At 43.4% G+C, this 12778-nt stretch overlaps 1 protein-coding gene across 8 annotated transcripts in view; it reads left to right on the top strand.

The window, feature by feature from the left end:
• The window catches only part of RALGPS2 (Ral GEF with PH domain and SH3 binding motif 2), a 111359-nt gene that overhangs the window by 88411 nt on the left and 10170 nt on the right, over positions 1-12778 (top strand). Inside the window, exons 11-16 of one of the 8 annotated variants that reach the window (XM_072127786.1) lie at positions 6544-6611; positions 6717-6852; positions 6972-7129; positions 8243-8297; positions 10487-10564; positions 11614-11694. In XM_072127786.1, coding sequence (XP_071983887.1) covers positions 6544-6611; positions 6717-6852; positions 6972-7129; positions 8243-8297; positions 10487-10564; positions 11614-11694 — 576 coding nt within the window. The remainder of the gene's footprint in view (positions 1-6543; positions 6612-6716; positions 6853-6971; positions 7130-8242; positions 8298-10486; positions 10565-11613; positions 11695-12778) is intronic. The other 7 variants (XM_072127787.1, XM_072127788.1, XM_072127789.1 and 4 more) reach the window with 7 other exon arrangements.

The raw sequence follows: 12778 nt of genomic DNA, 5'->3' as shown, positions 1-12778 counted from the left end.
GCTTAAGCAGTTTTAACAATATAAGAATCTGTGCGGTAATGGTCTGAATGTTGGGACCCCCACCGATAGCAAGAATGGGTTCCCATGAGAATTCTTGGAGCAGCAGGTCCTGACGCTCCACTTAGTAGTATGGGACTGTGGGAAATTGCTGAGCACATCGCTTAGCTATCTCTGGCTCATCTAATCACTATCTAGGAGAGAGCAGGACATACCTGAGCACTGTGCTCAGTAATTTCCGACACTCCCATGCCCAGGACGCATTCTCATCCATCCGCCCCACCCATTAGTGAGACTGGGACTCCATATTTTTGGATTGGTGGGGATCCCAGCAGTCTGACCCCCAATTATCATGTTATCCCCAATGCTGTAACTAGGGGATATATTTGTTAACTTGTTATGACCTGTTTAACAATCTTGTACATTAGTTTCAAAAACTCCATACACTTGTTATTTGCTGTAACTTTATATTCAGGGCCGGCTCCAGGTTTCAGTAGGCACCTGGGCGACAGCGCCACAGTGGGCCCCTTTGCAGAGAACTCACGTGCCAGCATTAAACATTCAAAAACTAAAAAACTGTCTCCTGTTCCCTGAAATATTCCCCAGTTTATCAACCCAAACATCCGTGTCACGGTCAGGGCAGTTTTGAGATCATTTAACCAACAGGGCGAACCTAAAAATGTGTACCCCTCCTTTCTGCCACGTAATAAAACTGAAACTTCAACTCAGCTGCTGCGGAACCTCATAATACACACCTGAGCTGCTGCGGAACCTCATAATACACACCTGAGCTGCTGCGGAACCTCATAATACACACCTGAGCTGCTGCGGAACCTCATAATACACACCTGAGCTGCTGCGGAACCTCATAATACACACCTGAGCTGCTGCGGAACCTCATAATACACACCTGAGCTGCTGCGGAACCTCATAATAAGGTTAACCCATAATGTGCTGCATCACACAGGCAGCTCTGTAGCCTCTACCTGTGCTGTGTTTGTCAGAATGGGGGAGGAACAGTGCAGGACAAAGCTCCTCATCACAGGAAGTGAAGATGTGCACAGCATGTGTGTGGGCCCCCGGCAGCTCTCTGGGCCCCGGCACTTGCCCAGGTATGCCGGGTGCTGGAGCCGGGCCTGTGTATATTGCAACCCATTTTCAATGTTTGGGCCCAACCTTCTTCCTGGTGCTCCTATATGCTTTATACTCAATCCATTGAAATATAAGAAAACATCACACCATCGTGTTCCATTTCATTTTTCCAGAAAAACTATTCCAAACTCAGCTAATCTTGTGACTATTAGCAGCTTTTCTGTATTAAGAGCGACTTGTTGGCTTCGTCGACCTTTAATCATTCTGATTAATTTCAGCTCGTGTAGAAGGCTGGTCGTAAAATACGGTTTCCCAGATGTGTATTAATTCTTTTTTTTTTTTTTGCTCTGTTAGTAGATTGCAGGCAGGCTCCCGGCATTGCTAGACATTTAGGTTTTTTAGCAGTGCAGACACGTGACCGCTTTTCCTGCTACAAAGTACAGATGTTTTGTCTGGGGCGAGCTTACAAGAAAGGCACGGGTTGTATTTTTTGGGATATGTTGTGTAATAATAACAAATGGTGTGAGGTGTCAGGGTCCAGAAGAGATTTATTTTGCTATTGGGTCCGTCTGAAACTTTTGCATTGCAAACCTTGGCTAGTTTTCTACCGTGGCCCTGACAACAAGTTTTTATAAAATCCCATATTTCTGCAGGGCTGTAGAGAGGAGACTTATGTCCGAAAGAGTCATAGAGCTAAATGTAGTGGAGATGAACAGAGGCAACTAATACATTCAAATGGGGAGGACTTGGACCCCTGATTAGTAGGGATTTTAGAAGTGAGACCCTCAATCAGACACTTATATGAACAAGACCTATTTCTGTATGGAGGATGACGATCCCTTTTAAGGTTACCATAAATATCAGATGAATAAACCCAGCAAGTAGTTGCCTCTCCCAGAGGCAAATAGTAATGGAAGAAGGATCAGACATGTTGGATTTCACCATGTCCAATACTGAATATCCGCCCTGAACGCTTAGAGCCTGGAACTCAACTTGGTATGTTAGTTCAGTCCCGGTCTTTAAGCTTTCTGGACGACATTATGGCAAGCTTACCATTGAGATTTACTCGCATCACACTAGCTCGTGGGCAATAGGCTTAGGCTACATTCACACAAACATGAGGCCATACATACGTCCATAAGCAGTAATGGCTGCATGGAGACATTACGATATGTCCTATCTTTCCCCGTGTTGCGGCCCGTACGCAGATCATTTCTATGGAGAGGGGTCACCCGCCCCCCCCCCCCTATCCTCTCCATGGCGCCGGTCGTATGCCCGCTGGCCACAGCCCCGCAGGCATGTGTTCGTGTGAATGTAGCCTTGACAAAAGTTTGGCTGCGGTTTATTCCCCTCTCTTTTTTGAGAACACATGCACAGGAAGATGGGGCACCCATAGACCTCTTTTCTGCGCTGCTGTCCCCCCATGCGCCCCTGATTCCACAAGTTAGACGTTTGAGATGTTACAGTACAATGACACAATTTTCACATCAAATCTATTTCATAAAATGCTATTTACAAGAACAATGTAAGATGAAAAGATGAAAGGCCGTCAGAAATCTATTTCATACACGCACTGCGAGACGGAATTGATTTCTGCGTTTTGTATGACAGAAAACAGACATTTCTGATTTCTAAAGCAATTGTAAGCAGATGGAGGGAAACGAAAAATGCGGGAAGGAAGGTAGTGCAAACAGCGAGGGGTACAGGGTACAAAGTCGGAACCAAATGTTAGCGAGTAGAATATGTTCTGGAGGCGGAGGTATATACAGCCTTGTACTACGACACCATGCGGGGAAGCTTTACTAATGCTGATAAGGTGTAAAGCTAATACAAGATCAATTGTTTTCAGCCTACATCTATCACTTTATGAATTTGCAACTCAAAACCAATGTACACTTTTAAATTATAATTAAAGTCCCCCACAAAAATGCCTTAAACAGCACCAGAACATTGCAGCATAGCAAACATGGACCATGGACTTTTCCTGCTGTGATTGCAGCTGAAATATTTAGGATTAGGCTGTAGATTCCTACAAATATCCCCATACAAATAAGAAAAATGTTGTTGGGACCATCTAGCTAATGTATTATAGGGTATCGGGCTGACACCCAATTCCAATGTCCGATCTTTTTGTTGCCACTGAATACATGTATATACTGAGCTTGGTTCGTATGCCGGAATATGGGTTGCTGAAAGGGATCACAGGTTCTCATGGACTGGTGGCTCCAAGGAGCCCTTTAAGATGACTGTGGAAAATTGCATTGTACATAAAACGGGTATAAGATGTGAATTAGCTGATTGGGACAGCCCAATTGTAAGGAGGACTGGAGAGGCCCGGCCCGTCTGGATTTGTGCTTTACAAATGCAACATATGGGGATGATCTTAGGCCCAGTTCTCATCAGCATTATCTTCCGTAATTGAACTGATGACTAAGAAAGTCTAACATTTCCATTATGGCCAATGATTTCAATGCACCACTTCCATTAGGCTTCCGTTATTTGAGAATAGTGTTGCAGCTTCCGTTTAATTTACGGCTTAGATAATTTAAGTGGTAACCGAAATGGTTCAGACCGGCACCCGGGGAAGCCAAATCCACTGCAATCAATGACCGTTTTAATGGAGCCACCAGACACACGTCATTATTACTGTCACAAGATAATAACACATGTTTATACTGGGCCTTACCTGCCCACCTACCTTTGGCACCTCTCCTTACAGAGACTTTATCAATTAAGACCACCTTGTGGGCGTGTGGAGACTTAAAAAGCATTGATGCTTCACTGTAGGATTCTGCATGCAAATATGTTTTCCAGGATGGGATAGGGAAAACATTGCCTCTTAGCTACCTTGTAAGGCAGCTCCTTTAACATCAAGCATCAGGTTCAAAAAGCCTAATGACGTGATGCGGCTTTAAAGCCAAACCAGTATATCTATTCCAGAAGGAACAGACTCCCAACTCTAGACTTTATCCCATCTTAAAAATAACATATTTGCATATTTCCCAGCCATGGTCTTGCAAAGAATGTCCTGTATTCTCTGTTCTTACCTTGGATCCTGATGTAATGAATACTATTACACATATGTGCGTTGATATATCACATTTATGTTACTAATGATAAGTCAGCAGAATGTAGAGAACATCCCGTGACCCCTGGATTTACTGCTGTCAGTGGGACGTGCTGCATGACAGCCCCGTTAGGTAATGTATAATGAGCTGCGCTGTATCTAGCCAGCTCTCTATTAATACCAGATGAGCCAAATGCGTTTCTTCCTATCCACACAAGTCTCGCCTGCTCCTTTTACGCCCAGCTTTTGTATTTTATTAAACAATCAATTGGTTGATGTGAGAACAGTCTGAAGAGTTATCTTTGGAAAACAGAAATTAAATTGAGCCTTTATATTCGCCAGAACGCTGCAGGCAACTCCAACCTCTAAACAATCGACTCTTTAATGATGCTGTAATATCTGCCGAGAACACTGCGCAGATCTGCCATATCTACACACCTCGTCCAGGTCACAGTTATACACAAAACATGCAAGTTCAGCAGCGGAAAGAAAATCGTAGATGCTTTAGACCTAAACTTTTGAGACTGGGAACATGCAACGCGTGTTATCACATTATTTACTGGTTAAACACATATTGTTCACTTCCAAACGCAAGCATTTACACCTAAAACCATCTAGCTAGAGGGTTACAGTCTGATCAGGGTCCCCCCATCAATCTGGAGAATGGGGATCCTGTTCTCATTAATCTAAATAGAACCTGTCACCAGTGCCCCCCACAAACCACACACAGTACCTGTAACGTGGCTTTATACACGTTCCGCTCATGCCTTCATCCTTGGGATTAGAGCCACCATTCTTCTAAAATAAACTTTTATTGATGTCCTCTGTTCCAGCCCGGGACCTGCAGTTTAGCTACCCCACCCTCCTGACACTACTAACCTGGCTGAAGAGAATTCCTGGGGAGGGGTAAGGAGTAAGGTTGCTCTCAAACTCCTCCTTCATGAGGGAGTGGTTAATGATGTAGCGGTGCCGAGTCACACAAAGCCTCTATCTCTCTCTCTCTACTACCATTCTCTTCAGCCTTACAGAGGTCTCTCTGTGTGTGTCTCTTAAGCTTCCAGCATAGCACTGTGTAGCATTCATACAGACCCTGCAAGGGAAAATAAGTGAACTGTATATGTCTGTAGTTGAATATTGGCCCTTAAACACTAGTTCCATACCAGCAGCATGGTGGTAGTATTGAGACCTGTCAGTCGGGGGCAGGGAGGCAGGGTACAGTGTAGGGAACAATGAAGATGCAGGACTCTCTTACTGTGATTGGACTGTGATAGACAAGTTGCATATTAGTTTATTTTTTTCATTGCAGCCATGGATAGGAACCATGTAGGGATGGGAGCAATGCTTTTTGTTCATAGTTTTTAATTCAGTATTTATTTATTTTGGTGGGTTTATTTGAATGATAAGTTTTTTTTAATGCTGCAGGTGCCATACACTGTCTGTCAGTTCTACCTTACTACTGTGCTCAGCAATGGCTGTCACTTTCATACTATTAAATGGAGCCACAGGAGGCATGTTCGACCTTCTACTCCACCTGTGAGAATTGGACCCCCTGGATTTTTGTCTTTTCTTCTCATGGTCAGTGGGGGGTGGGGGGGGGGCTGTCCCAGGAGTGGCCACCTTTACACTCCAACTATTCTAAATGTCAGTTTTTGCCGTAGTTTTGAAATTTTATACATTGTGACAGCAGTGCAGACAGTCCCCACATTACATACAAGAAGGGTTCTATATGTTTGTTCTTAAGTTGGATTTGTGTGCAAGTGGGAACAATATTTTATAGTATAACACCAGCCAGATTAAAGCAAAAGAAAAAAAAACGTGATAAAAGTTTCCATTTATTATAGTTATTGACTTTTCATGTTGTCATCATATCCCCTGATCACTATGGAGTGCCCACATCCACCCCTCGAGGGGTTTGTTTTCCCCCTTTGTGAGATTTCTGAATAGTTCTACAAACATAAGCTTGTCCTGTGTATAAATGTTATGGATGTCAGATGACCCGTTACATCTCCATTTGGTTTGCTCTTGCTGATGTATACATGGATGATATACAATGTATAACAGGGTAATGCTGCACACATGTTTCCAGACTTTTTGCCTGTTACTTATTCTTTATGTATTCTGTTTCCTGTCAACATAAAATAAGTAAAGTTTTCTTTATGTCATCAGTAAACAATGCTCCAGATGAATTTTCAGGAATATTTCCTTGTGATTTGCCATCAGCCGCACAGTTACCACGTTCATGAACCCGCGTGGTCTCTTGGGCTCTGTTCATAGTTTACATTTCCAGCGTCTCCAGGGCTGGGAACATATAAACTATCCATATGGCTGTGTGATGTATGTGTCTTCCATACAGTCCTCCTCATGCTATGTGGTGTCCTTCCCTATAGATTATCCTTGAAGATTGAACCTGGGACCAGCACGCCTCGTACTGCAGCATCTCGGGAGGATTTAGTAGGTAGGTTTTACTAGTTCTCACTTTACTTGATTACGAGCCATTTATATGGTGTAATGGATGTTCCTATTTATTACGTTTGTCAAATTCTTATTCTCGTTTTATAAGGTCCCGAAGTTGGAGCTTCCCCACAAAGTTCTCGCAAAAGCATTCCGGTAGAAGGTGTCCTGCTGCCCCCAACCCCACCATCTCCCCGAAATCTTATTCCTCACGGTCACCGCAAATGCCACAGTTTGGGTTACAAGTGCGTATTTCCAGGCTTATGTTCTGCCGCCTGTCTCTGCTACTAAACTATTTCATTGCGACCACTCTTCTGATTAGTTCCCGGCTTTTAATGTTATTTTGTGTTGTTTTGGCTTTAAGCTTTATCCATAAAATGAACACGGCCGAATTTAAAAGTGCAACTTTCCCGAATGCTGGGCCACGCCACCTGTTAGATGATAGTGTAATGGAGCCACAAACGCCATCGAGGGGGCAAGCGGAAAGCTCCACGCTATCTAGTGGGATATCCATAGGTAAGTGTAAGTATCTGAAAGGGCTACAAGCTCGAGATTTACATGGAACATCTACTGTTTTCCTATAGGAAATAGGAAGTAACTTGCTCATCCCCAGTGGGGAACCCCTACAAATTCAGAGAACTGGGGTTTGTTGTACCCCAAATGAATAGAGCGGCAGGCTCCATAATTAGAAGCTAGAACTTTATTTGTCCCCACTGTGTTGCTCCATTCACTCTCTATGGTACTGACGGAAGTAGCAGACCGCTGCGCTAGGCTATCTCCGTAAGCTCCATTGAAATTGATAAAGGGGAAGGTGCAGGAGCAACTTGCGTCCCTATTTGTTTGGGGATATAACATCCCTGTGATTCTTGATCCCCCACTGTTCAGCAACTCTTCCTATCTCGTGGGTACTGGACAACCCCTTTAAGTCTTTTACATTGCACTAGTACTAGAACTACATAGCAATACACAGTTCTCTATAAGAGTCAGTAGATCTACCCCACTTTGTAGTAGATTTTTATTACGTGGGTGAGATTTTAGTTTGATTTCTTCCCCTTTTGCCTACTGCTCATGCTTCCAATAAACTTTGCTATTAATCATCCATCTCCCCCTTCTATATCTCCCCTTAAAATTTATTATTTAGTTTATTCCAGTAAATAACTGAGAATATGGGGATGATCCGAAATAAAACACTGCATTTAAATTCCTGCCTTATCTGTAGTCATAAAAGTCTGTCTGGTCTTCATTCCAGAGAGATCGGAGCAGTGCGATAAAGGCTTTTACAACTGCAGGATTCTGTGTGTTACCTACAATTGGTGTTTGGATCAGAATCAGAAGGTTTACAACATTAACCTTAAGTGTTAGGGTGTTTAGTGATCGATATTTGTGTATATGTCCATGTTGGATAAGGCAGCAGCGCTGCATCCTACATATGTTCCTTCATTCATTATGGTCTCGCATAAGAGCCTGTAGTAGAGAAACAAATGACATGTGCCATTTAAGAGTTAACATCTGATCTCGGGGTAGTCTTATTAGGGATCGTCCCGGAACATTCTTACAATTAGGACATGTGCTCTGATACTTTATAATCCCTCATAATGCGTTCCAGACAACTTTTTATTTCCTTTTCTTTTAAAGGGAGCAGTGATGGCTCTGAGCTCAGTGAAGACATGTCATGGCCGGCATTCGAAAGGTAAGATGGCATCCACACACTGAGGATCTGTAAGTGCCATTGTACGTCTTTTCTCCATGCTAACACGATATCTATAAGATTTATACCAGTTTCAGCCCCATTCACCCAACTGAAGCCAAAATGGACTCCCATAGTCAATGAAAGTTTCTTATGTACTCAAGGAACCCTGTCAGCAGCTTTTACCACATTAAACTATCATCCCTCTCAGGTAGGGTATGAAATGTCCTTTCTAGAATTCTCTTTTATGTGAAATCTTGCTATTTACCTATAAAAATTTAGTTTGTAAATGAGCAGGGAAGAGTCATGTTTGCCTGAGATGAGTCAGGTTCAGAGGCTGCAGGGGGATGTCCCTTTAATTGGTTCTCTAGTACCTAAAAACTGACTATTGGTGTCCTATATAAGGTTAGAATCTCATCTTTTCAGATTGCATCAGGCTTCTGGTTCTGTGATTTGCAGAACCAAAAATGCTGGCAAAACCACAAGCCTGTTTTGATCCGAAAGATGAGATTGGGATCTTAAAGAATCCCTGCAGGGTGGAGGGATCACTAGAGTTATGGGGGGTGGGTTGTTCATAAATTATAATACGAGGCTCCCTGAGGCACTCGGGTGACATAGCCTGAGCGCCTCAGGGTAATTTGCATAACTTTTATAACCCTTTAGTTCCACAGCATATAGTTATAATAAAAGAAGTCATCTACCATCAGTAAATGGTAGATTTTCTTTAAAGGGGACCTACCACCACGAATCTACATATAAAGGTAGATCAGGTGGTAGGTGGATCAATAGGACGTGAGGATAGCCCATTTAAGGGCTAATCCTCACGTCCCCGCACTGTTTTGTGAACTTATATAAAAGGTTTATGCTAATTTTGTTATGCGGCTACTGGGGCGTGGAATAGCCACAGCTCACAGTTGCTCCTTGCAACTACGCGCCCTCGTCCGTCGATCCTGACGTCTGCGCAGGCGCAGAACAGCAGGCCAGCGCCTGCGCAGACGGCAGGATCGCCGGACGAGGGCGCGCAGCTGCAAGGAGCTGCAGGCCGAAGATTGTGGGTAGGAGGGGTAAAGTGGCTACTGGGGCGTGGAGTAGCCGCGCCGTGTAGCCACAGCTGCGGCTACTCCACGCCCCAGTAGCCGCAAAACAAAATTTAGCATAAACCTTTTATATAAGTTCACAAAACAGTGCGGGGACGTGAGGTTTAGCCCTTAAAAGGGCTATCCTCACGTCCTATTGATCCACCTACCACCCGATCTACCTTTATAGGTAGATTTGTGGTGGTAGGTTCCCTTTAAATATGACCTCAGAATCATGATTCTTGGTACCATAGAACCAAAAATTGGGGAATCTGAATGATACTCCCACTGCAGCATGCTCCTCTCAGGCAAAATATGACTCATTTTCACATGACTTTAGGGTTTGTTTGTTTTCATACCCTACCTGAGTGGGATAGTAGTTTAATGCGGTGAAATATGGTGACGTTGTCCCTTTTTAAGTTCAACATTACAGTTCTTGAAATTTTAGACTGTTGGTCATTATATTAAATTTCTATAGTATTATCCTATGGAAGTCCATTAGTTAGAGAAGTTATCTATGACCACAGTTGAGCTATGGGGCCTACACGGTGGATTGGGTAGTGGTAGAGTTATCCCCTGTTTCAGCATTCGTTCAGGTTCATTACTTCACTCCTACTCCAGCTCTGTCTGTACAGATCTGGCAATTTGCATAGACATAAGCTCAGTAGTGGATCAGAGTACAGGAAGAAGAAAGGAATACATGTTGTAGCAAACTTCTGGTTGGGTCTAGAGCACTCACACAAAGCAGAGGGGAAGGGATGGAGAGAGCACAGCAGTGTGAGAACACACATTTTTCTTTAGCAGTTCTGCTGCTAGTAACAACAAACACAAAGGTAGGGTACACAGATCTCCAGGGACAATGCCTATATATTTAAATAGTATTTAAATCCATTTGAAAGTTAAAAGAGCTCAGGTTCATTCTTTGGTCTGGGACCCTATGAATTTTAGTTACGTCCCTGAAGTCCAGGCTCATTTCATTATTACGAGAACCTATTTTTATGCCACATTTTTGCTCATATTTAACTTGGCCCATGCGCTGCCTGTTATATATTATTATTTTTCTCCTGTGATACAAGATTATAAGTAACATTGATGATCTGTAATGGAATCCAACAGGAACAGGTTGTACCATTCTCTGGGTCCAATGACAAGAGGGGCATGGAATGGGTACCGAGGCCCATTGAAGGCCAGCAGGTATACACCGGGCGCTCTGGTGATGGGGTGTGGCACAGGCTGCGGGTAGTTTGCCTTCTCTCTGGGTTGCTGGGTGCTCATCTTCCGCTTTTCAAATCTTGGTGTTTGCTGAATCTCATAGTTTGTCGCCTCTTTGAATCTGCATTTTGCTTTTGTTTGGTTTGGTTTTTTCTTTCCCCTAAAAAAAGGAATAATTTAGCTAATTTCTGAACATGTTTTTGGATACGTAAACACTAATTCAATTTGCTACAGATCTGGATGAGCAGATCACATTCACTTGGAGAATGTAAGGAAGCAGATTCAAAGTGTCACAGAATGATCTGTGTTCTATAGGGTTATACATGTGTATCCGCAACCTTGGGGTTTTCCACAATGTTCAAAACCGTTGCAAACTGTGTTAGGGTGATGTAAGTAAGAAAAAATTTTAATTCTCCGGTGTCCTGACCTAGCAGACTTGTGCCATTTTTATTACGCCTCTTTTATCTAGGTCTGTACACACCAAATACACCCTGTTCTTCTAAAAATGTACCCAGTCCACATCCAGGTGCCATCTTCATCTTCCTAGTGCAAACCTCTCCCACTACCCCCAGTATTATGTTATAAACATAGGATGTTACACCCTTTCGGCTATAGGCACGTTACACGCAATTGTGGGGATATCAATGAAAAAAGAAATTGATAATTTATTGCTCAATAATGATAATCAATAGGATTTTTTTTTTCCAAGGATATTGATCTTTTGATTTATATTGTGTTGAAAGTTAGTTATTTTAATAGGATCATGTTGGTTGTTGGTGTAAATGGACTTTGATATTATGTTTAATCCCTTCATTTTGTGGGTATAGGGTCCACCGTTCCTTTTGCTGTAGGGAGACTCATCAGATTTTGTGATCTCCCAGCACACAAAGGGTGGACAGGCCTTGTTCCGATGCAGAAATAGGAGGTTAAATAAAATGGAGAATTTTATTAGTGGTGGAATAACACGTGAGCTGTGAGCATAATATAAAGCGATGAAGGATTCTGAGGTGTCAGTGCTCCTTCCCTTGTAGGAGACCTCACGCTCTGCTCCCTCTCCGCAAACTCCGGATTTCATCCCTCACCAGGAGCTGCGTTCAGCTGCGCAGTTCCAGGCAAGTTGTATTCAGTGCACAATATTCACATCTATTAACAAGGATTGTGACTAGCAGAGCAGCATCGGTAACCTACTAAATTGTCGTTTTTATTAACCCTTTAAGAGCATTTCCACCCATTACATCCAGCAAACTTTAGTTCTACTTCTCTGTCCCTGTGGTTGAGGTGTGTACTAATGACACAGTCATGGTACAGCAGTGTAGTGGAGCAAAGCAGCAGAAAACGGCTCTTATGGCACCTCATAGTTTCCATTATGTATTTTTCCTATATGGTTTTTTTGTTACAAAAATGCTACCGGTATTACTTTATGTACGAGAGTATAAGGCGAGGTAACAAATTTCAACACAAAAAAACTGGGAAAACCTATTGACTCGAGCTAAGCCTAGGGTGAGAAATGCATTGGTCACAGCCTCCAGCCAGTATAAAGTTGACCAGCCCATATCCCCAAGTATATATCTGCCAGCCCCTGCAGCAGTGGTGGCGAACCTATGGCACAAGTGGTGGCACTCTGAGCCCTCTCTGTGGGCACCCAAGCCATCAACCTCAATAGTTCACCAGACAGGATTCAAGGCATCCTCCTGCAGTCCGGGGAAGTCCAGGACATGCTGAGTTAATTGCTATTTTAAAGCATCAAATCCTGGGCCGCCTGAGACTCAAGGAGAATGGAAAAGGTGTGGACAGGGCAGTTAGTCATTGTAGCTCCTGTTTCAGGTCCCACAATTCATAAATTTCTCCTCCTTTCTGTATTTCTGTATTTGTGTCCTAAGTGAGTCACTACAATTGATAGAGCAGAGAGAAAGGACCATGTTGGCACTTTACGATAAATAAGCAAGTTTTCGTTGCAGTTTTGGCACACGGTGTCTAAAAGGTTCGCCATCACTGCCTACAGTATATAGCCTGCCAAACACCCCCCACCCTCACCCCAGTATATAGCCTGCCAGCCCCCCCACCCTCACCCCAGTATATAGCCTGCCAGCCCCCCCACCCTCACCCCAGTATATAGCCTGCCAGCCCCCACCCCAGTATATAACCTGCCAGCCCCTGCCCTGAGTATGGGAAGCCTTTAATAACAAACAAAAAAAT

Source organism: Engystomops pustulosus, chromosome 10 (genome assembly GCF_040894005.1).
Source record: "Engystomops pustulosus chromosome 10, aEngPut4.maternal, whole genome shotgun sequence".
NCBI classification, from domain to species: Eukaryota; Metazoa; Chordata; class Amphibia; order Anura; family Leptodactylidae; genus Engystomops; species Engystomops pustulosus.
This window is presented reverse-complemented; position numbering and strand designations above follow the sequence as displayed.